General features: G+C 54.1%; 1 protein-coding gene across 4 annotated transcripts in view; it reads right to left on the bottom strand.

The window, feature by feature from the left end:
* SOS1 (SOS Ras/Rac guanine nucleotide exchange factor 1) overlaps window positions 1-23,173 on the bottom strand; it is a 69,916-nt gene extending 46,743 nt beyond the window's left edge. For 2 of the 4 annotated variants that reach the window (XR_010989111.1, XM_068153027.1), the window contains exons 1-5: window positions 22,925-23,173; window positions 8,674-8,799; window positions 4,273-4,404; window positions 3,395-3,559; window positions 1,765-1,974 (exon numbers count right to left, since the gene is read on the bottom strand). Coding sequence is in view for 3 of the 4 variants with exons in the window: in XM_068153027.1 (XP_068009128.1) it covers window positions 1,765-1,974; window positions 3,395-3,559; window positions 4,273-4,404; window positions 8,674-8,799; window positions 22,925-23,011 (720 nt within the window). In the remaining variant the exon portion in view is untranslated. Of the gene's footprint in view, window positions 1-1,764; window positions 1,975-3,394; window positions 3,560-4,272; window positions 4,405-8,673; window positions 8,800-13,280; window positions 13,364-20,613; window positions 20,716-22,924 lie in introns of those variants that run through there. The other 2 variants (XM_068153028.1, XM_068153029.1) reach the window with 2 other exon arrangements.
* Between the last annotated feature and the right edge of the window lie 1,091 nt (window positions 23,174-24,264).

The raw sequence follows: 24,264 nt of genomic DNA, 5'->3' as shown, positions 1-24,264 counted from the left end.
AGCCTGGCCTCAAAAACCTCCAGGCAGGAGGCTTCCACCACCTCCCTGGGCAACCTGTGCCAGTGTCTCACCACCCTCATGGGCAAGAACTTCTTCCTGACATCCAATCTCAATCTCCCCACTTCTAGTTTTGCTCCATTCCCCCCAGTCCTATCACTCCCTGACACCCTCAAAAGTCCCTCCCCAGCTTTCTTGGAGCCCCCTTCAGACACTGCAAGGCCACAAGGAGGTCTCCTGGGAGCCTTCTCCCCTCCAGACTGCACAACCCCAACTCTCTCAGGCTGTCTCCAGAGCAGAGCAGCTCCAGCCCTCTGCTCACCCTTGTGGCCCTTCTCTGGACCCCTTCCAGCACCTCCAGATCCTTCCTGGAAGAGAGGCTCCAGAGCTGGACACAGTGCTCCAGGTGGGGTCTGAGCAGAGTGGAGCAGAGGGGGAGAATCCCCTCCCTGGCCCTGCTGGCCACACTTCTCTTGCTGCAGCCCAGGCTCTGCTTGGCTCTCTGGGCTGCAAGTGCTCCCTGCTGGCTCCTCTTGAGCCTCTCATCCCCCAGCACCCCCAAGTCTGTATCTTTTATATCTTTAATATATTTTATCTGTTTCATATAGATTATATTTTATCTATTTTATATTGTACATAATTATTTTATACCTTTTGTATTCTAAGTTCTGTAGCAGAATTTCTGTCTCAGATGATGACTCTATGTAATAATGGAATGGAATTATATTCTCCAGTAAATGCTACCAATATATAAACACTGACAGTGTGGCAAACAGCAGCAGTGACAAATCATCTGCAATGACAGGCTTGCAAGTGAATATCCTGTAAATAAGGTGGTTTCTTTCACAGTTCAGAGATTCAGAGAATGGTTTAGGTTGGAAGGGACCTTGGAGATCACCCACTTCCAACTCCCTGCCATGGGCAGGGACACCTCCCACCAGCCCAGGTTGCTCAAGGCCTCATCCAGCCTGGCCTTGAACACCTCCAGGGAAGAGCAATCCACAGCCTCCCTGGGCAACCTGTGCCAGTGTCTCACCATCATCCCTGGCAAGAATTTCTTCCCTCTCCTCTGCCCTGGTGAGGTCACATCTGGAGTATTGTGTCCAGTTCTGGGCCCCTCAATTCCAGAAGGACCTCAGGGAACTGCTTGAGAGAGTCCAGCACAGAGCCACAAAGATGCTGCAGGCAGTGGAACATCGTCCTCAGGAGGAGAGCCTAAGGCTCTTTAGCTTGGGGAGAAGCCTGAGGGTGAGCTCCTTGCTGGTGATCAAGATGTGCAGGGTGAGTGCCCAGAGGCTGGAGCCAGGCTCTGCTGGGTGATGCCCAATGCCAGCACAAGGGGCAGTGGTGGAAGCTGAGGCAGAGGAACTTGCAAGGAAACATGAGGAAAATATTGTTCCCTGGAACAGGCTGCCCAGGGGGGCTGTGGAGTCTCTCTCTCTCTGGAGATACTCAAAACCTGTCTGGATGTGTTCCTGTGTGATCAGGTACAGGTGACCCTGCTCTGGCAGGGGGATTGGATTAGATGATCTTTCAAGGTCCCTTCCAGCCCCTAACATTCTGTGACTCTGTAAAATTCCACCCAGCCTGTCTCCCCACAAACACTTCTCTGCTGTTTCCATGTCAGAAGTGGAGTGGAGCCCTTCCTCTGCCATCCCTACCCCCAGTTGGACCACGCTTCAGCTCCACAAGTGTTCAGCTCCATTTATAGATATCACAGCAGAGGGTGCTTTTTGGTTTGGGCTTTGTGGCTTGCACAATACTTACATGAGATGAAAACAGCTTGGAGTTGGAGGCATATGGCTCTCTAAAAACTCTGATAATGAGGTTGAGTTCCCTTATGTATTGCCGAACCTCTGCCATAAATGACTTCACTAGGTCGTAATAGGTTTGCTCCCCTGAGGTGGAGGGTTCCTCATCAGACAAAGTCAGGGTACTTAAATCTTCCACATCTTGGTGAAACATATCCATTAAAACCTAGAGAGCAGAGAGAGACAAATCCACAGAGTGAAAAGAGCTTCTTCTCAAGGTCTACCAGTAAGGCGCCAGTAAAGGACATCGCTTTTCCCCCCACATAATCAGAAGCATTATCAGCCTGCAAGTGGCTGAGCAACATCCCTGTAGTGAAGCTCTAAGTCATCTGCAGTGGCAATTCAGAGCTTCACAGGGTGGGTTGCTCACAGCCACAGCCAGCCTGGCCTGAAAAACCTCCAGGCAGGAGGCTTCCACCACCTCCCTGGGCAACCTGTGCCAGTCTCTCACCACCCTCAGGGGCAAGAACTTCTTCCTAACATCCAATCTCAGTCTCCCCACTTCCAGTTTTGCTCCATCCTTCCCTGTCCTATCACTCCCTGACACCCTCAAAAGTCCCTCCCCAGCTTCCTTGGAGCCCCCTGCAGATACTGCAAGGCCACAAGAAGGTCTCCTCTGAAAGCAGAACACTCAACGGTCTGGCATTAAGGCAGGCTTCTGCCAAGCACCAATACAGGCTGGGCAGGGACTGGCTTGAGAGCAGCCCTGGAGAAAAGGCCTTGGGGGTGCTGGGGGATGAGAAGCTCAAGAGGAGCCAGCAGGGAGCACTTGCAGCCCAGTGGCCTTGCAGTATCTGCAGGGGGCTCCAAGAAAGCTGGGGAGGGACTTTTGAGGGTGTCAGGGAGGGATAGGACTGAGGGGGATGGAGCAAACGTAGAAGTGGGGAGATGCAGATTGGATGTCAGGAAGAAGTTCTTGCCCATGAGGGTGGTGACAGACTGGCACAGGTTGCCCAGGGAGGTGGTGGAAGCCTCCTGCCTGGAGGTTTTTGAGGCCAGGCTGGCTGTGGCTGTGAGCAACCTGCTGTGGTGTGAGGTGTCCCTGCCCGTGGCAGGGTGTTGGAGCTGGATGATCCTTGAGGTCCCTTCCAACCCTGACAAGTCTGTGGTTATCATCACTGTCATTATGATTGCTGTTGTTGTTATTAGTATTATCACCATTATTACCATTACTGCTGGAGAACTGCAGCTTCAGGGGCAGCCTGAACTGTGGCAGCCCCACCTAGGGAGGCGTTTGGGGACTTGCATCTACCAAACCACTCAGAGTCTTTAGCAGCTTTCAGGCAAGTGGAGCCAGTTACTGGAGCCTGGCTTGGGGTAGCCTCTTCACACCCATTTCATCATCTCCAGATAAAGGCTGGACCAGATGATGCTCGGTGTCCCTTGCAACCTGGCATTGTGTGGAGTACAAGCAATAGCTCTGTAAGCTCCACTGGCTTTGTGGTGGCTCTGCTCTGTCACTGGAACCATAATTTCCACAGGAATGTCTTCTTCCAAGGGTAAAACACTGCACTCAACATGGGACAGGCACTGTCCTCTCCAAACTGAATGAAACCCGAGGTGAGGAAGAGGAGGGCAGGGCTTACCTTATCAGCACACATTGCCACTTTGATATCTTGCTTTGTAATCTCATAGTGCCTTATATTCCTCACATAATTCCCAGCCAGTTTTAAGATGTCTGCAGAGATGTATTCTAATACTGCCACGATGTAAACAGACACTTGGTGGTCAATTTTGTAGCCCAGAACTTCCTGAAAGGAAAGAAACAAACCAAAACAACCAAGCAAGGGAAACACAGCACAGGTTAGAAGCAACACCTCCTCAGTGAACACTTGCCACCCACCCATGCTTCAGCAACACAAACACAGCAGCCTGGAGGCCTGAGCAAGAAGCAGTGGCAGTGGAGAGGCTGCTCTGCTAACTGTGGAAGGGACAACAGCCACCAAGTGAATGGGTTGTCCAGGGCGGTGGTTGAGGCCCTGTCCCTGGAGGTGTTTAAGCCCAGGCTGGATGAGGCTCTGGCCAGCCTGATCTAGTGTGGGGTGTCCCTGCCCATGGCAGGGGGGTTGGAACTAGATGATCCTTGTGGTCCCTTCCAACCCTCACTGATACTAAGTGTCCCCCTCAGAATCCTCACTCAGAAGTTTAGGGCTATTTCCAGCAGCTGCTTCTAACCCATGCAAAATGAAGCAAGAACAACCAAATTCAAAGCCAAGGAGCTCTTGGCTTTGTTTGCCCAGTAAAGAATGAACTCATTTTTAAGTGAGAGAGAGGGGAAAAAATGTATCTAAGGCAACAAACAAACAAAAGGCAGCAAAGCAATTAACTGAACTGGAATAGTAGGTAACAACCAAGATGCTCTTCAGCCTTCCTGCTTCCATTTCTGGCAGCATCCAGGCAGTAGATGAAAGCAAAGTGTCCATTTCTGCTTGCACTCACAGAGTCAGGCTGCACTCCTGCTTACCTTTAGCAAGGGATGGATTTTTTCTACTGGGAGAGATAATGGGTTCCTTCTTTTCCTCTTCTCAATAGCAGACTGGGCATCAGCTATGGCCCATTTATCAATGGGATGGGGGAAACTCTTCTGAACACGGTCCTTCAAAACACAACCAAACAGGACTGGAGGGTAAATGGACAACCTGAAGGAGCTCAGCAATGTTACTGCATTTGTCAAATTGCTTTCCATCACTTTACAAGGGAATGGTTGCTTGCCAGTGCTCAACATTTAAAGCACACAGGCTAGACCACAGGTGCAGATCTCAGCATCTCCACACAAGCTGCCCGCTGCACTCAAAAGGCTGTACCAGGGCATCACTGTCATCACAGAGTGCTCTGGGTTGGAAGGGACCTCCAAAGCTCATCCACTCCAACCCCTCTGCACTCAGCAGGGACATCTCCAACTAGGCCCTGTCCAGCCTCACCTTGAATATCTCCAGGGATGAAGCCTCAACCACCTCCCTGGGCAGCCTGTTGCAGTGTTCCAGCAGCCTCCTGGTGCAGAACTTGTTCCTCACATCCAATCTCAATCTGCTCTGCTCTAGTTTGAAGCCATTGCCCCTGGTCCTGTCCCTGCAGGCCTTTGGGAACAGTCCCTCTGCAGTCTTCCTGTAGCCCTCTTCAGGTACTGGCAGGCTGCTCTAAGGTCTCCCTGAAGCCTCCTCTTCTCCAGGCTGAACACCCCCAGCTCTCTCAGCCTGTCCTTGTAGCAGAGGGGCTCCAACCCCCTGATCATCTTTGTGGCATCCTCTGGCCCTTCTTCATCAGCTCTATGTCTTTCCTCTATTGACCTGGATGCAGTACTCCAGGTGAGGTCTCACCAGAGCAAAGTGTCAGAATCAGCTCTCTGGCTCTGCTGGCAGTGCTGCTTTGGATGCAGCCCAGGATGTGATTTGCCTTCTGTGCTGCAGGCTCACACTGCTCCTCTCCAGCTTCTCCCCCACCAGCACCCCCAAGTCCTTTTCCCCAGGGCTGCTTTCTATCCCCTCCTCCCCCAGCCTGGACTGACAGTGAGGACTGATCCAGCCCAGGTGCAGGACCCTGCCCTTGTTCTTGTTGAAGCTCACAAGGTTGCCCTGGGCACCACCTCTCCAGCCTGCCCAGGCCCCTCTGGATGACACAAGGACTCAAAAGCTGAGAAATGACAGAGTGAAGTTGCCTTTGGAGGGACTTGTGTACATGCCTGGTCAGCCAGCATCTAAATACCTGACTGCACTTTACCCTAAGCACTTCACTGCCAGTACTGCATAGTCCCTGAATGGGATGGTAGAGGTTTGCTGGCTCACCTCTGCTCATCAGCACATGGTCCAGACTGTACCCATGCAAACTGCTCTAACAATGTCAGCAAAAGAGAACCTACAACATCCCCCCCAGGTTTTAATACAGCTTCCCAGCCTACAGTTGGACCACACCTGCCCCAGTGGACCATACCTGCCCCAGTTTACTTACTCCTTCCAGCTGTCAGGCTGCTTGAGGACACCTAATACTCTCCCATGCATGGGACAGCTCTTCTGGAACTCACACACACAGACACACACATGCTTACATCTCTGGAGACTCAAAAGCCTCCCAGGGTTTGGTAGCCCTGGTGTTCAGAGATGCCAGAACTCTAACTCCTCAGATCACTTTGCTTCTTTCAGAGCACCCCCTGACTGTTTGGGTTGCACTCACATCAATATGCCCCTCATCTGAGCAGCCATGAAAGGAGGAAGATGAGGTTAATGACTGCTGACAAAGAGCTGGGAAAGGACAAAGTACACAAAAGCTTTCTGCCAAAAACCAAACCCCAACCTGGGACAGAAGACAGTTCTATAAAGGTGGCACTCAGCTCCCCAAGGCACAGCCTTTTGGCTTTTAGCCCTCTCATCAGAAAACTCCTGCCAAAGGAAAGCAGAGGTGCTACCCCAGGACAAAAAAAAAGAGAGGGAAGCCTCATTCTCTCCCAGACAGTAATTCACTCCTCCACCATAATCCATCCTGCTGATTGAACAATGAAGGCTTCCTGGGAGGAACAGAAAGACACATATGACCATATAATTAAAGACAGCATCATGATGGAGGAACACAAAGGGGGGGGGGGGCTAGACTGAGCTTGCTGGATCAGCACTAATTCTTGCATTTCTCATCCTGACTTCCCAGCCATAAAACTTGCAGTGCAACCTTTCTGCTAGCACTGCTTCGAACCTGGCATTAAACAACCTCCCACAAGCCTCCTGGCTCCCGAGCTGCCAGACTAGAATGATGTTGCAAAACAGGCCAGCCACTGCAGGGGATACCAGCACACCGCTGCAGAGAGGGGGCAGTGTTCAAAGGAGAAGAGGAAGGATGACACTGGTGAATGCTAGGCACACAGAAAGCTTTTTTCCCTTCTTTTGAAGGGGTCTTTGGTTGAAGATTTTCTTGGCCTCAGCTCTGGGCAGGCCACACCTCCAGGGCTGGGTCCAGTTTGGGGCAGCTCAATCCAAGAGAGATGTGGAGGGGCTGGAGCCAGGGCAGAGGAGGCCAAGGAAGCTGGGAAGGGCCTGCAGAAGAAATCTGAGGAGGAGCAACTGAAGGAGCTGGGGATGGTTAGTGGGAACCAGAGGAGGCTGAGGGCAGACCTCATGGCTCTCTCCAGCTCCCTGAAAGGACCTTGTGGAGAGGTTGGTGCTGGTCTCTTCTCCCAGGGCATTAGTGACAGAACAAGAGGGAAGAGCCTCAAGCAGCAGCAGGGCAGGGGCAGACTGGAGAGGAGGAAGAATTTTTGCCCATCCAGAGTGGTCAGGCACTGGGCTGAGCTGCCCAGGGAGGTGGTGGAGTCCCCAAGGCTGGAGGTGTTTCAAGGTGGTTTGGCTGTGGTGCTTGGGGCTATGGTTTAGGGGTGAGCCTTGCAGAGCAGGGTCAGGGGTTGGACTTGGTGCTGCTGAGGCTCTCTTCCAACCTGAAGGTTTCTGTGGTTCTGTGATTCTGGGTCTTTTTGCCATTTCCTTCAGAACACGAGGATGCTGCACCTCATTACCTAACCTGGCAGAGGCCCTTGAGTACTAGAAGCCAACAAGCACACTGGACAAGGAGCCTACAACTTGGCAGAAAAGTCTTAAGCACCAAGGGCTACCAGGATCTGCATGGGCTTAGAAGCTTAACTCAATTATCTTATCCAACATCTGATTGCCCTCTCTTCTCAGACATCAAGTTGCTTTTCTGAGCACCTGAGGTTGTAGCTCTTGGAAAAGGCAAGAGGTCTCTGCAGAGAGGAAAGAAGTTTCCTCAACTCATTCTGAGAAAGTAAATGAACTATTTTGGATCAGCCTAAAGCACCATGCTGAGAAAGCAGCACAGACCAAGCAGATGTATTTTGCACTCAGCATCAGCAGGGGATAAAAGATCTGGGCCAGAACAAACCCCACTGTCAATAGAGGCTGGGGGATGAAGTGTTAGAAAGCAGCCCAGAGCAAAAGGACTTGGGGGTGGTGATGGAGGAGAAGCTGGACAGGAGCAGTGTGAGCCTGCAGCACAGAAGGCCAATGGCAGCCTGGGCTGCATCCAAAGCAGCATTGCCAGCAGAGCCAGAGAGGTGATTCTGACACTTTGCTCTGCTCTGCTGAGACTTCACATGCAGTGCTGTGTGCCATCTATGGAGCCCTCAACACAGGAAGGACATGGACCTGATGGAGAGGTTCCAGAAGAGGCCACAAAGATGATCAGGGGGTTGGAGCACCTCTGCTGCAAGGACAGGCTGAGGGAGCTGGGGGTGTTCAGCCTGGAGAAGAGAAGGCTCCAAGCAGACCTAATAGGAACCTGCCAGTACCTGAAGGGGCTACAAGAAGGCTGCAGAGGGACTGCTCCCAAAGGCCTGCAGGGACAGGACCAGGGGCAACAGCTTCAAACTAGAGAAGAGCAGACTTGGATATCAGGAAGAAGTTCTTCACTATGAGGGTAGTAAAACACAGCAACAGGTTGCCCAGGGAGGTGGCTGAGGCCCCATCCCTGGAGATATTCAAGGTGAGGCTGGACAGGGCTCTGGGCAACCTGATCTAGCTGGGGATGTCCCTGCTGAGTGCAGGGGGGTTGGAGTGGATGTGCTTTGGAGGTCCCTTCTGGCCTGGACCATTCTGTGGTTCTATGATCTTCCCTAAGGAACCAGCCAGCTTTATGTACCCAAGTTGCACTCCCCATCTATTATCCAGTCACACAGCTCAGAGGTTGGTGCCCTGTGCATTGAACAACAAGTGCAACTCATAGAGAAATCAGTGTGGGGTAACTCAGCAGGCTTTAAGCAGGAGGTTCCACTAGGTAAAGCCACCTCATTCCTGTTCACCTCTGCACCTTGTGGAAGCATTCACAGCTTAACTCTGCATTGGCACAGATTCATAAGAAGGGTTTTTTGTACCTCTACATCCAGGAAACTCCTTGGTTGAGCTTGACACAACATATTCAACAGCTGGAGAATTAACTCCTCCACATACTGCAGAGCATCTTCAGTAGAGGAAAGCTTAGGATGCACTTGCACCTGGACCTGTGGGAAACAGAAGAATTCAAGCTCTCAGTTTTGCTCTGCCCCAAACCACAGGCTTCAATTGAAGACAACAAACCTCAAGAATAGAATAGACCAGGTTGGAAGAGACCTTCAAGATCATCGTGTCCAACCCATCAACCAATCCAACCCACCTAAACAGCTAAACTATGGCACCAAGCACCCCATCAAGTCTCCTCCTGAACACCTCCAGGGATGGTGACTCCACCACCTCCCCAGGCAGCCCATTCCAATAGGCAATCACTCTCTCTGTATAGAAGTTCTTGCTAACATCCAACCTAAACCTCCTCTGGCACAGCCTGAGACTCTGTCCTCTTGTTCTGGTGCTGGTTGCCTGGGAGAAGAGACCAACCTCTGCCTGTCTACAACCTCCCTTCAGGTAGCTGTAGAGAGCAATAAGGTCACCCCTGAGTCTCCTCCTCTCCAGGCTAAGCAACCCCAGCTCCCTCAGCCTCTCCTCACAGGGCTGTGTTCCAAACCCCTCACCAACTTTGTTGCCCTTCTCTGGACACCTTCCAGCAAGTCAACCTCCTTCCTAAACTGAGGGGCCCAGAACTGGACACAGGACTCAAGGTGTGGCCTAACCAGTGCAGTGTACAGGGGCAGAATGACCTCCCTGCTCCTGCTGGCCACACTCTTCCTGATGCAGGCCAGGATGCCATTGGCCCTCTTGGCTGCCTGGGCACACTGCAGACTCATGTTCAGCCTACCAGTACCCCCAGGTCCCTCTCTGCCTGGCTGCTCTCCAGCCACTCTGACCCCAGCCTGTAGCACTGCATGGGGTTGTTGTGGCCAATGTGCAGAGCCCAGCACTTGGATGTGTTCAATCTCCTGCCCTTGGACTCTGCCTGTTGAGGTCCCTCTGCAGAGCCTCTCTACCCTCCAGCAGATCAACTCCTGCCCCCAGCTTGGTGTCGTCAGCAAATTTACTGATGATGGACTCCATGCCCTCATCCAGATCATCAATGAAGATCAAGGGACACCAAAAAATAGAAAACCAAACAGCTCAAGAAAATCCAAGCCCAAAATGCAGCACAGCAGGCAAACAGGAGGGAAACCACACACCTCACACCTGGGAGAAACACGAAGCTCCAACAAGGTTAAGAGCACTCAGCTCGCTGTAAGGAGCATTCAGTGTCAAGGGGACAGCTAATTAGGAATGGTGCTCAGCAGTGCAAGTGGGAAAAGTGTTTCAAGCCCCTGCTTGCATTTCTCTCCAGCCAGTTTGCCCAAGACATTTGAGGCATGGGGGTTTTGTCACCATCATGAAACTGGGAGGTGCTGCGAGGACAATTTCAGCAGCATTTAGCCTCCAGATGATTTAATCCATTCTCAATTAGCTCTCACTCACAGAACATTGGCTTAGAAGTTTGTTTCCATACTGATGTTTCACAAAGCTGGAGCCAAAAAAAAAGCACTTGAAAAAAGGCCCAGTGTTGTCCCTGGCAGTTCTGAGGTTTGCAGAGCTGGGTCCCCATATGTGCCACGAGTGCCCCTAGGCTCTCCCTGCTGTGAAGCCCAGCAAGGCACAAATCTCCTTGCTCCTTTCACTGCCTTTTGTACAGACACTCAGTTCATTCCTGAAACCAACTTCACAGGCTCACAGGATGTCAGGGGTTGGGAGGGATCTCTGGAGATCCTCCAGTCCAAGCCCCCTGCCAGAGCAGGACCATAGAATCCAGCACAGGTCACACAGGAACACAGCCAGACAGGGCTGGAAAGGCTCCAGAGAAGGAGACTCCACAACCTCTCTGGGCAGCCTGCTCCAGGGCTCTGGGACCCTCACAGGGAAGAAGTTCCTCCTCATGTTGAGGTGGAACCTCCTGTGCTGGTTTCCATCCATTGCCCCTTGGCCTATCACAGGGTGCAACTCAGCAGAGCCTGTCCCTGTCCCCTCCCTCTTGACCCCCAGCCCTCAGCTATTGATAGACATTGATCAGATCCCCTCTCAGCCTTCTCCTCTCCACACTAAACAGCCCCAGGGCTCTCAGCCTCTCCTCACCAGGCAGTGCTCCAGGCCCTTCAGCAGCCTCAGAGCCCTCCCTTGGACTCTCTCCAGCAGATCCCTGTCCCTCCTGAACTGGGGAGCCCAGAACTGGATGCAATGAGCCTGTGTGGCACCACCAGATATCCCAGGACACCACCACTCCTGCAGGCCAGGGAGCAGTCCCTTTTATTGCCCAGAGAGGCAGCCAGGGAGGAAAGCTGCTGCCTGGCCTGCTGGGGAGTAAGTGCCATAGAATCCAGCACAGGTTGCACAGGAACACATCAGGATGGGTTTTGAAAGTCTCCAGAGAAGCTTCCAGTACAGCTTCCCTTTGTGCTTCTGCAGCTCACAAAGCAGCAGAGTTTGAAGCAGTTTACATTTCAGGTATGCAAAGCTCAGCACTTCAGAGCCTCAGCAGGAGCCAGGCAGCTCCATCTCTCAATCCCACACAGACAGCAGATATTAGGGCACAGCAAGACAACTGGTGCATTTGCTCAGAGGAGACCTTCTTGCTCTCTACAACTACCTGAAGGGAGGTTGTAGCCAGCTGGGGGTTGGTCTCTTCCCCAGGCAGCCAGCCCCAGAACAAGAGGACACAGTCTCAAGCTGCGCCAGGGGATTTTTTTGGCTTGGACACGATGATCTTGAAGGTCTCTTCCAACCTGGCTTATTCTATTCTATTTTCACCACTCACCCTTCATCATGCTAACCATCCCACTGCACACAACTCCAAATGCCTCCAGTTCTCTGGCACAAGAGCTCAGCCACCTCAACCCAGAGGCCAGGAGTGCCTCATCCAAGCGTTAAACTCCTGCCCGCATTCAAGGGGCGCTGCCAGGGCTATGGAATTCCACCCCTGAACTCCCAGCCCTCTTTGCAGCTTTGGGCAAGGAATTAACTGCCAGGAGGTTCCAACACACAACAGCCTCAAACAGAAATCCACTTGCCTGCTAGGGCAACTCATGAGGTCGACAACTTCATGTCTGGGCACGGCCCTGGTGCTCGTCTCCCTGCTGCCGAGATCGAAATGTGCTGGCTCATGCCTTTGCTTTCTTGCAGCACTCTGCATACCCTTATGCAGCAGGCTTTAAACAAACACACCAACCCCAAAAAAAATCACAACAAAAGCACCTCCAGAACTTACTCCTTTTTGAACTTAAAAGCACCCTGGCAAAAATAGAACAGGAGAACTGCCTCTCCATTTGCCTAGCTAATGCAACTGCTTTGGTTACGCCAACAGCTTCAGTTTTCCTGAGGAGTTTGCTGTGCAGGGCTGCAGAGTGTGCTTGGGGAGGCACCTGGCAAGCAGCACACCCAGGAGGCAGTCCCAAGCACCATTTACAATTCAAACAGTGACATCTGAAACGCTGTGCCAGCTTGGGACATCTCAACACCAGGAATTACAGACTCCCAGAAGAAGCCTCTTCAAGATCAGAGCTGAGCTGAGTTGCTTTTCACGCTGGGGGAGGGAGGGGGTCGGTTTTGAAGCAGACCTGAACAAATTCCTCTCACATTCTCCCTCTAGCACTTTGTATTTCAACAGGTTACAAAGAATCACAGAATTGTCAGGGTGGGAAGGGACCTCAAGGAGCAGCCAGTTCCAACCCCCCTGCTGCCATGGGCAGGGACACCTCACACTACAGCAGGTTGCTCACAGCCACAGCCAGCCTGGCCTGGAAAACCTCCAGGCAGGAGGCTTCCACCACCTCCCTGGGCAACCTGTGCCAGTGCCTCACCACCCTCATGGTCATTGCTAGGTCGATCCAACAGCAAAAACACAGAGTGATGAAGAGCAGCTCTAGTTCCCCCTTCACTGAGAAAAGAGACTGTAGGTTTAAACACCCTCCTCACAGCCCTCTTGGTCTGTAACACAAAGGAGGAGTAGGAGCAAGCAAGCACCCCCACACCAGGCCATCCCCTGGAACGTTATCCACAGGCAGTCAAAACAGGAGAACAATGATAACCTCACTCCCAGTCTGGCAGCCCAAGCTCCACACATTTTTTTCCCCCTAAGCAATTATGTGTGGAGGGCAATTAGGTTGCTCTCCTCACAGGCCATTGTCTGCTGGCACTACCAAGCTCTGCTCCAGCAGAACACCCACCTCAGGAGAGGAAAGTCAGTGTGGTTCATCTGCATTATGCAGGTAGCAAACGAGCTTCATGGCTACTTGAATGAGCTTTGGTAGCATTTAGGGTTCAAAGCCACACAAGCAAAAAGGGGGGGAGAAAAAAAAACCACCACCAACCCAACAAGTAGACTGAGAAGGAAAATTACAGGATGCCTTGGTGTGCAATTATCATGGGAAGGTGTAATTGTAGTATCTGCCTTGCTGTAGCACTTAAAGGCTCAGACTGAGAATGAAACTGGGCTGTTTGAGGGGACTCAAAGCAAGTCCCAAGGAATCCATTAGCTAAACCAGGACAGAAAACTGGGCAAGGTGTCAGACTTGGGGTGCTCACAGTTCGTTTCTCTTACCAACAACTCCATGGAGTGGTCACTCCCAACAAAGAAGATCAAGTTACCAGCCAAAGGGTTTCCAGCTTCACCACAAAGTGAGCCTGGATTGTAAAATCACAGAAAAACAATCAGACCAACAAAGCCAAGCCACCCTGCATTACCACCCTTAGACAGAGGAGTCTGGCTTCAGGCCCACCAGATCCTTCACAGCCCTGTGGTAGGAACACAGAATCACACAGTGCTGAAGCACGGTAAGCTCACAAGAAGGTCTTCTCAGAGCCTTCTCCTCTCCAGACTGAACAACCCCAACTCTCTCAGGCTGTCTCCAGAGCAGCTCCAGCCCTCTGCTCATCCACTTCTCTGGACTCCTTCCAGCACCTCCAGACCCTTCCTGGAAGAGAGGCTCCAGAGCTGGACACAGAGCTCCAGGTGGGGTCTCAGTAGAGTGGAGCAGAGGGGAAGAATCCCCTCCCTGGCCCTGCTGGCCACACTTCTCTTGCTGCAGCCCAGGCTCTGCTTGGCTCTCTGGGCTGCAAGTGCTCCCTGCTGGCTCCTCTTGAGCTTCTCATCCCCCAGCACCCCCAAGGCCTTTTCTTCAGGGCTGCTCTCAGGGCAGTCCCTGCCCTGCTTCTTAAGTGTAGTGATGCTTAGGTAAGATTTTGTTATAAACATTTAACCTCTCCCTTAAATAATGACAGAACCCCTCCCCTCCCTGACACAAAAACAGCCATCAAGGGCAAGAGAAGTGACTCAAAGAGCAGCTGAAGATCTTTTCACCAAAGCTTCAATTCTGCCAAGTTCCCCAACAAATTCTCATGGGCCAATCCAATCCACAGCTAGAGATCCCTGCCTCTGTGGCTCTGTTTTCATCCCATTCCTCTGGTCACCTGTTTGAATGGTCAATCTTCTCAGCCTCCCTGAATGCTCTGAAAGGAAACCACCAGCACTATTTGAAGATGAAAAAACCCCAACAGCCAGCATTTCTTGGGCAGCTTTTCAGGCTCTCTTTAAGAACACTGTCAGGGACAAGAGAAAATTCCTAGCACTTGAGGATAATTCTATGATAGGATTGTTCAGCCTTGGGTTGAGGTTTCCCCCCCCTTAAAATTAACACAGGTTCAGGGAGCTGAGGGTCGTTCAGCCTGGAGAAGAGAAGGCTCCAGGCAGACCAAATAGCAGCCTGACAGGGGGCTACAAGAAGGCTGCAGAGAGACTGTTTCCAAAGGCCTGCAGGGACAGGACCAGGGGCAATGGCTGCAAAATAAAACAGAGCAGATTGAGATTGGATGTGAGGAACAAGTTCTGCACCAGGAGGGTGGTGAAACAGTGCAACAGGTAGCTCAGGGAGCTGGTTGAGGCCTCATCCCTGGAGATATTCAAGACAACCTGATCTAGTTGAGGATGCCCCTGCTGACTGCAGAGGATTGGACTGGATGACCTTCAGAGGTCCCTTCCAACCCAGAGCATGCTATGATTCTATGAAAAGAATGAAATTTCTCTCAGGAATGGCCAACAGCTTAAAGAAAAAAACCCAGGCCAGGATAAATCTAAACATCCATCAAAAGTCAATAAAACCAACTACAAATATCATAGTATCACAGTATCAGTCAGGGTTGGAAGGGACCACAAGGATCAGCTAGTTCCAACCCCCCTGCCATGGGCATGACACCCCACACTAGATCAGGCTGGCCAGAGCCTCATCCAGCCTGGGCTTAAACACCTCCAGGGACGGGGCCTTGACCACCTCCCTGGACAACCCATTCCAGGGCTTCACCACTCTCATGGGGAAGAACTTCCTCCTCACATCCAGCCTGAATCTCCCCACCTCCAGCTTCATTCCATTCCCCCTAGTCCTATCACTACCTGAGATCCTGAGAAGTCCTTCCCCAGCCTTCCTGTGTGCTTGAGGAATAGTACAAAGAGGAATAGATCTGATCTTGCTTTCTAAGCCATAGCAACTGACACTGAACTTTCTGAAGCCATTCCCTCTCAAAGGGCACAGAGTAAATTAGAATTCAAAGACTCTCACAAGCCTTAGAGGAAGCAGTCAGCAAACAGATTCAGCATACACAGAGCTTTGGTCTCAGCCTGGTCAAATACTCACAGCGTGGTCTGGGTGGGAAGGGACCTCCAAAGGTCATCTAGGCCAACCCCCTCTGCAGTAAGCAGGGGCATCCTCAGCTACATCAGCCAATCCAACAGCTCCTAGGCTGGTCACAAGGTCACTACACTCTGAGTCTGAACTGCCAGGCAGCAGCCCAGGCTGCACTACAGAAAGGTGTCTGCTAACAGGTAACAAAGACTTGCACAGTGAATGCAAGAATCTGATTGATACTAAACCACATTTCCTTAGCAACAGGTTTTGCTGTTGGGAAGAAGCTTCATTTATGTTGATCAGAGGGCTGGAGCTGCTCTGCCCTGGAGACAGACTGAGAGAGTTTGGGCTGTTCAGTCTGGAGAGGAGAAGGCTCTAAAGAGACCACCTTGTGGCCTTCCAGGATCTGGAGGAGGCTCCAAGAAAGCTGGGGAGGGACTTTTGAGGGTGTCAGGGAGTGATAGGACTGGGGGAAATGGAGCAAAACTAGAAGTGGGGAGATTCAGATTGGATGTCAGGAAGAACTTCTTGCCCCTGAGGGTGGTGAGACACTGGCACAGGTTGCCCAGGGAGGTGGTGGAAGCCTCCTGCCTGGAGGTTTTTCAGGCCAGGCTGGCTGTGGCTGTGAGCAACCTGCTGTAGTGTGAGGTGTCCCTGCCCATGGCAGGGGGGTTGGAGCTGGCTGCTCCTTGAGGTCCCTTCCAACCCTGACAACTCTCTGATTCTAAAGCCAAACAATTTCCACTCAGGATGAAAAAAACTTCTCCAAAGACTTCTCAAGCATCTTGATGTGTTAAACAAAACCACCACAGAGATGCTCTCAAACCATCACTAACCATCACCACCATCAGCCTGGTGGTTCTCAGTTGTCCTGCTGGAGAGAGGACTGGTCAGCAAAAAGCCTGTCTGAAAGGCTGCAGAGACACTGACACCCAAGAGAGGCCCAGCAGAAGCTCTCACAGCTTCAGAGCAGTGCTGGACAGAGGGAAATCATCCCAAAGCCACAGAGCTGAAATAAAACCAAAGCAGCTGTTTGTTACAGTTCATTTTGGTGACACCTTGTCAAACTACCCATCTGCTGGCATTCCAGCAAGGAGTTCCTCACTGAGCTCATTCAAAACAGCTTGAGGTATGTGAAGAGTGGAGAATCTTGCACAGAAGTTGGGGTTTTTAACTTGATCACAGACCTGCTTCATCTGTAAGGACGCCATGCTTTGTACTGCAAACCCCAGAGGATCAGGGGGGATGCAGCTGAGGTGGAGGGAGTTGTGTGGCAGTGTTGATCTGCATCAGGGCAGGGAGGCTCTGCAGAGGGACTTGGAGAGATTGGATCCATGGCCAAGGGTAACAGCAGGAGCCCCAACAAGGCCAAGTGCCAGGGCCTGACCTTGGGTCACAACCACCCCAAGCAGTGCTGCAGGCTTGGGGCAGTGGGGCTGGAAAGCTGCTGGCAGAAAGGGAGCTGGGGGTGCTAATGGCCAAGCAGCTGAAGAGGAGCCAGCAGTGTGCCCAGGTGGCCAAGAGAGCCAGTGGCCTCCTGGCTGGGATCAGCACTGCTGTGTCCAGCAGGAGCAGGGAGGGCATTGTCCTCTGGGCAGGCCACACCTCGAGGGCTGGGTCCAGTTTGGGGCAGCTCAATCCAAGAGAGATGTGGAGGGGCTGGAGCCAGGGCAGAGGAGGGCAAGGAAGCTGGGAAGGGCCTGCAGAAGAAATCTGAGCAGGAGCAACTGAAGGAGCTGGGGATGGTTAGTGGGAACCAGGGGAGGCTGAGGACAGACCTCGTGGCTCTCTCCAGCTCCCTGAAAGGAGGTTGTGGAGAGGTTGGTGCTGGTCTCTTCTCCCAGGTCATTAGTGACAGAACAAGAGGGAAGAGCCTCAAGCTGCAGCAGGGCAGGGTCAGGCCGGAGAGGAGGAAGAATTTTTGCCCATCCAGAGTGGTCAGGCACTGGGCTGAGCTGCCCAGGGAGGTGGTGGAGTCTCTTTTCCAAGCCACACATCTCCATCTCCAGCCTCCCAAGAGCTCTGCTGTTCCCCATGTTAGCTATCCCCTCTGCCAAGTGCCAAGGCCCAGGACAAGAAGTTCAATGCCTTGGGGCCTGGTGGGTAGCTGGGGCAGCAGCAGTGCCAGCTGATACACTGGAGGAAATTGAGAAGGGCCAAAGCTCTGGCAACAAAAAGGAGCTGCAGGAGTGACTAGGGATCCATGGATACCACAGGAAGCATTCTCCCAGCTTCTCAGTGATTGCTAGGCCAGTGCAGAGAATCACAGAATCATACAATGGACCAGGCCAGAAGGGACCTCCAAAGCTCATCCAGTCCAACCCCTCTGCACTCAGCAGGGACATCCCCAACTAGAACAGGTTGCCCAGAGCCTCACCCTGAACATCTCCAGGGCTGGGGCCTCAACCACCTCCCTGGGCAACCTGTTTCCATGTTCCAGCAGCCTCCTGGTGCAGAACTTGTTCCTCACATCCAATCTCAATCTGCTCTGCTCTAGTTTGAAGCCATTGCCCCTGGTCCTGTCCCTGCAGGCCTTTGCAAACAAGTCTCTCTCCATCCTTCCTATAGGCCCCCTTCAGGTACTGACAGGCTGCTCTAAGGTCTCCCTGGAGCCTCCTCAGCACAAGGCCTGGGATTGGATCCCAAAAAAACAGTGAGAGCCTTAAAATCTTCATGGATGAATTAAAGGCATACCAGAAATTGGGTCCACCACATCCACAGGATGCCCTAAGGGCAGAATGGGCCTTCTCTGACCATGCCTCCTATTGTGGCATTTATCACAAGGGACCTAAAGCCCCCAATAGAACTCTCTCATTTTCCTCTGCAGCATTCAAGGACACTGAAGAGAGGTACTCTGAATGGGGAAAAGAGACTCTTTTCCCTTAGAAGGACTGTTAAAGAAGCAAAGAAGCTTCACACCAACCAGGGAGCTGCAGTGCAAGGCCCTGTCCCCTTACTCAAGGCAATCCTCAAGGGAAACCCTCCTCCTCAAGGGAAACCCTCCTCCTCAAGGGGGGGTGTCTCAGAAAGCCACTGTAAGGAAGTGGTAGACTTTCTTAGAAGGAATTGCTCAGCTCATGCCTTTAAAAGAGGGTCTCACTAGTGTCTAAGCTCCAGCAAGCAGTAAATCCAGACACAGCCTTCCTGGGACAGCCACACAAGCCATCAATCCTCTGTCCTCAGCCCCAGCATCTCACCTTCTGCCCATCCCTGCAGCTACAATTCCAGACACCAGCTGTTACTCCTACTTCCCTTTCTTGTGTAGCTCAGCATCACAATTACTGCCTTCTGCCAGCAACCAAGGAGCTCTGCAACACAGGGAAGCAGCAGTACAAAACTCTCCTCCTAACTGAGTGCACTGGAGTCCAGCTTGGCAGGATCTGAAGCAGAAGGGGCATCACAGAACGTTAGGGGCTGGAGGGGACCTCGAGAGATCACCCAGTCCAACCCCCCCCAGGGCTGACAGTATGATCCTGTGTTTTGCAGATGCAGCTGTTCAAGGAACATGCAGTTTTATTAAGCAGGCTCCTCTAAGAATCTGGGGATGTAGGAGGAAATTTACTTATTATGGGGGAGACTGAGGGAGACTCAGACTGTGGGAGACTGTGACACCTGCCCTGGGTGCTCCTGCTCTGGCAGGGGGCTTGGACTGGATGATCTCTGGAGATCTCTTCCAGCCCCTAACAATCTGTGATTCTGTGATACTCATGGGGGAAAAGGAAGTTATCTGTAATGCTCCAGCACTATCTATTTTTCAAGAGAGGGATCCTGAGGCTGATGTTTGAGCTCTGCATTACAAAGCCAGTGCAGGGTTACAACAGGGCAAAGGCCCTTTAATGATTCTGTCTAATCATGGCAGCTTCCCCCAGAGCTGTGAAATCCCCATCTTCCTGACATCCAATCTCAATCTCCCCACTTCTAGTTGTGCTCCATTCCTCCCAGTCCTATCACTCCCTGACACCCTCAAAAATCCCTCCCCAGCTTTCTTGGAGCCCCCTGCAGATACTGCAAGGCCACAAGAAGGTCTCCTCAGAGCCTTCTCCTCTCCAGACTGAACAGCCCCAACTCTCTCAGGCTGTCTCCAGAGCAGAGCAGCTCCAGCCCTCTGCTCATCCTCATGGCCCTTCTCTGGGCACCTTCCAGCACCTCCAGGTCCTTCCTGGAAGAGAGGCTCCAGAGCTGGACACAGTGCTCCAGGTGGGGTCTGAGCAGAGTGGAGCAGAGGGGGAGAATCCCCTCCCTGGCCCTGCTGGCCACACTTCTCTTGCTGCAGCCCAGGCTCTGCTTGGCTCTCTGGGCTGCAAGTGCTCCCTGCTGGCTCCTCTTGAGCTTCTCATCCCCCATCATTCCCAAGGCCTTTTCCTCAGGGCTGCTCTCAAGCCAGTCCCTGCCCTGCCTATGATTCTGTTTGTGTGTCTACTACATTTGAAGGTGGAGTTCAGAAAGCAGCTTGCTGTCACCACCTGAGAATGAGTGCCAACATCTGATCAGCTAAGAGGGGAAACTAAGGCCAGGTTCTTCCCTAGTGACAATAGGAGGTACATGAGCTTCAGCCAGCCTGACTCCTCCAGAGACAGCACACTCTGGCAGCTCAGCAGACAAAGCCACAAGGCACTAGCTTCCCTCCAGGACAGCTCTGCCCTTTGACCTCACAGGCATATGCTGCCACACTCTCTCCTTGCTGGCCTCCAGGTACAGCTCTGGTCTTTGGCTGGGGGAGCAAGGAGCCAAGCATCCCAGAGGCACAGACTGCAAGGCTGCAGCATGACACTGTCTCAACAACAGATGACTGTCAGAGCCTGCAGTGAGGTTCAATGCTTCATGGGGCCTTCAGCAGGGCTAAACACCCTAGCCAACACCACTTGTACCTATAGAAGTTTGTCAAACACCAGTGTGGCTTCTCCAGTAGTGAAGAAGCCATTAAAAGCATAACTGGAATATTTTCACCCTGCCATTTAGCTGTCCTTCAACTCAAGGATTCAGCTGTGCAGTACAGCAGGTGACAACACAGGTTCTTCCCTTTTCCCTTGACAGGGACAGCAATCCCAGGCAGCTTAAGGGGCAACTTAAGAGGGGGCAGGAGACTGAGAGAAGGGAAGAAGTAGGTAGTGACCTCAGAAGAACCGAGCTTAAGGGTCAGGGCCTGCCAGAGAGGTGGGATTTGGGGTTTGAAGCCTTCAGAACTGACTCGGCTCCAGTCACCCCTTGGCCTGCAGTGAAAAACAGCACAGCAGAACAAACCCAAGGCAACTGTACCTGGCAGGGCTAGTTTGTCATCCTTGGTAGTCTGCCATGACTGCCCTTCTCTGGTGACTTCAGACTCCAGAATTCCTCTTTCCACAAGGAATGCATCCAATTCCTTCAGCAAGCATCTTTACTGTGGGGTGACTCACAGGCTCACGGGATGCTAGGGGTTGGAAGGGACCTCTGGAGATCATCTAGTCCAAGCCCCCTGCCAGAGCAGGGCCATAGAATCCAGGGCAGGTCACACAGGAACACATCCAGATGGGCCTTGAAAGTCTCCAGAGAAAGACTCCACAGCCTCTCTGGGGAGCCACAAACAGCTTGTCCATTGGGAAGAATTCCCATGCCTCAGAGTCACAGAACCAACCAGTTTGGAAGAGACCTCCAAGATCACCAAGTCCAACAGATCACCCAAACCCCAACTAATCAACCAGACCATGGCACCAAGTGCCTCATCCAGGCTCTTCTTAAGCACCTCCAGGGATGCTGACCCCACCACCTCCCTGGGCAGCACATTCCCATGGACAATCTCTCAGTCTGTGAAGAACTTCTTGCTAAGATCAAGTCTAAACTTCCCCCTGCACAGCTTGAGACTGTGTCCTCTTGTTCTGGTGCTGGCTGCCTGGGAGAAGAGACCAACCCCTACCTGGCTGCAACCTCCCTTCAGGTAGTTGTAGACAGCAATAAGGTCTCCCTGAGCCTCTTCTTCTTCAGGCTAAACACCCCCAGCTCCCTCAGCCTCTCCTCACAGGGCTGTGCAGCAACCCAACATCTTTCTTGAACTAAGGGGCCCAGAACTGGACACAGGACTCAAGGTGTGGCCTAACCAGTGCTGAGTACAGGGCAGAATGACTTCCCTGCTCCTGCTGGCCACACTATTCCTGACACAATCCCTGTGCCAGAGCAGGGCCATAGAATCCAGGGCAGGTCACACAGGAATGCATCCAAATGGGTCTTGAAAGTCTCCAGAGAAGGAGACTCCACAGCCTCTCTGGGAAGCCACAAACAGCTTGTCCATTGGGAAGAAATCTCAGGCCTCAGTCATTCCAAAGCCTCGGCTCATCCTCGCCTCAACATCCTCACTGACATCCTCCAGAGGTTAGCACCGAGCCGCATTCCAAGCCTGATCGACCTTGGCTCGGAAGGAAGGAGCTCTCACCGGCTGAGACCTTGGGTGGGTAGCTGCAGTTTCCAAGCAGACCTCGGTATGATGGCCAAGTGCTTACGAGCCCCAGAAGCAGCAGCAGCGAGTGGTAGGGTCAGGGCTGGAAGCGTAGCTGCAAAGATGCAGCTATCGACCAAAGCACATCAGTAACACCGCCGCATGCTACGGAGGAGACCAGCAAGAGGACTTCCAAGAAACCATACAGTGCTGGAGACCTCAGAGAGAGCATGCTCAGAAGAGCGAGGCGACACACGGCCAGGGGAAAGCAGGAAGAAACACTGAACTTCGCACAACCACGACACCTGAGGCTCCCCAGTCCCTGCTCCAAGACGCAGCAGCTCAGCCAGCCCCGGGAGCGCAGCTGCCAGGCACAAGCTGCAGGTAATCACTGCCGCTGAGCAGGCTCAAAGCGCCGCGGTGCAGCACGACTCAAGGGTCAGGTGCTGCAATCTGCAGGCAGCTCTCACAACGCTGTCAGAGGCCTCCTGCTTCCGAAGCCTTCTGCAGCTCAAGAGGCAACCTCACCGATTTCCTCCTCTCTTCCAAAGACATTCTGTCTACAGCCCAGGCACAAGCCGCACAACCCGGAGGGAGCAAGACTCGCTGGTTTGTCCCAATGGCACTTTCTGAGCACAAAACGGTATCTAAACTGGGAGAAACTGAACTAAAAGTCGTGCAGCCCGAACACCAATGACTCAAAACTCTACCCGCAGTTCCTGGCAATGGTCGTTCCCCCGGCCGCGTCCCTTCAGGGGCGCTCGGAGAGCCCAGGGGCAGCGTTTCTTGCTTCCTTCTCGGCGGAGGAAGGGCCGGCAGGACCCGCGTGCCCACCGCCCCGTGGTTATCTACGGAGCTCCATCTGTCACAGCATCGCTCCGGCACGGCGGCTCCCGCGGCCGCGGAGGGGGCCGGGACCCGCGCCCAGCCGCCGGCCAACCCCTCCACGGCGCCGGCCGCGGCAGGCGGCCGCCCGGCACGGCGGCAACGGCAGAAGCGAACCCAGGCCTTTAAAGTCGCTTCCGGAGCGCGGGGAGCGCCGGCCGGCCCCGCTCAGCCGAGGCCCACTGCGCGCAGAGGCCAGGCTGTGGCGCCGGGCCCCGAGTCACCGCCGCTCCCGCAGCCCTGCCCCCCGGGACGGGAGGCCCCGCTCGCCCTCACCTTCTTGAGGGCCGGCACCAGCAGCCCCCGCCACTTGGGCGCGTTCTCCTCGCTGAAGAACTCGTAGAGCAGCGGCTGCGCCTGCATGGTGCCCGCCAGCCCGGCCCGCTCGGGCGAGGGGGACAGAGGCGGGCGTGGCGAACCGGGGCAGGCCGGGCCGAGCGCCCCGAGCAGGCCGCCGCGGGAGAGCTCGGCGGCCCCTCAGCAGGAGGCCCGGCGGCCGCCCGCCGCCACCACCGTCGGCGGCAGGCCCGCAGAGGCGGGGGGAGGCGGCGGCGGCTGCCGCATTCCCCGCCCCCGGCTCTCGGTGGTCGCCGCGGGGGCGGCGGCGGGGGCCGGCGGGAGGGAGCGCGCGGCGGGGTCACGGGGCGCGCGGGGCCGCCAGGGGCGGGGCCAGGACCTGGAGCGCGAGCGCCGCCGCCGCCGCCTCCCCGCTCCCCAGACGCCCGTCCTCGCCCGCACGGCCCGCGCGCGCCTGCGCCCTCCCTCCCCCCGGCGCCGGCCGCGCCTGCGCCCTCCCTCCCCGCGGCGCCGGCCGCGCCTGCGCCCTCCCTCCCCGCGGCGCCGGCCGCGCCTGCGCCTTGCGGCCGGGGGCTTTGCCCTTCCGCCTGGAAAGCGGCGCCAGCCGAGGGGGCGGCGGCGCGCAGGAGCTGCGGGTTTGTGGCGGGGCGGCACAGGGTCGCTCCGCCCCGTCTAAGGCGGCGTTGTGCCGCGGGAAGCACGGGAGGCTGGCGAAGCCCTTCCAGTCTCTAACCCTGCCGAGGCTGGGGCTAAGCCGGGGCCCCCAGCACCACATCTCTGCCTCTTTCAAACACCTCCCCGGGCAGCCTCTGCCAGGCTTTGACCGCCTTATCAGTGCCCAATCCAAACCTCCCCTGGTGCAACCTGAGGCCGTTTCTTTTCGCCCTGTCACTGTGCTGTTGGCAGAAGAGACCAACCCCCACCTCTGTGTCCCGTTCCGTTAGGGGGTTGCAGACAGCAAGGTCTCCTGCCAGACTCTTCTCCCGACCGAACACCCCCAGGCTGCTGCTCCCCTGCCCGGGCAGAGCCCGCAGCCTGTGTGGGCAGAGCAGCACAGCAGCGCTGCCCTCGGGAGGGACCTCCAGCTCCCAGCACTGCCTAGCTGTGCCAGCGCGGTGCCGGGCAGCGGCCCTCAGCACCCCCTCTGCCAGGGCACAATGCACAGCTGTGGGTTTGACACGGGGGAGAGGCAATGGATGGAAGCTTGAGGAGGGCAGACTGAGACTGGAGATGAGGAAGAAGTTCTTGGCAGTGAGGGTGGGGAGACACTGGCACAGGCAGCCCAGGGAGGCTGTGGCTGCCTCCTCCCTGGAGGTGTT

Source organism: Melanerpes formicivorus, unplaced genomic scaffold, assembly GCF_026170545.1.
Source record: "Melanerpes formicivorus ecotype bairdi unplaced genomic scaffold, bMelFor1.0.p_v2 SCAF_25, whole genome shotgun sequence".
Classification (NCBI taxonomy): Eukaryota; Metazoa; Chordata; class Aves; order Piciformes; family Picidae; genus Melanerpes; species Melanerpes formicivorus.
Note: the sequence above shows the minus strand (reverse complement) of the source record. Positions and strands in the feature narration are given on the sequence as shown.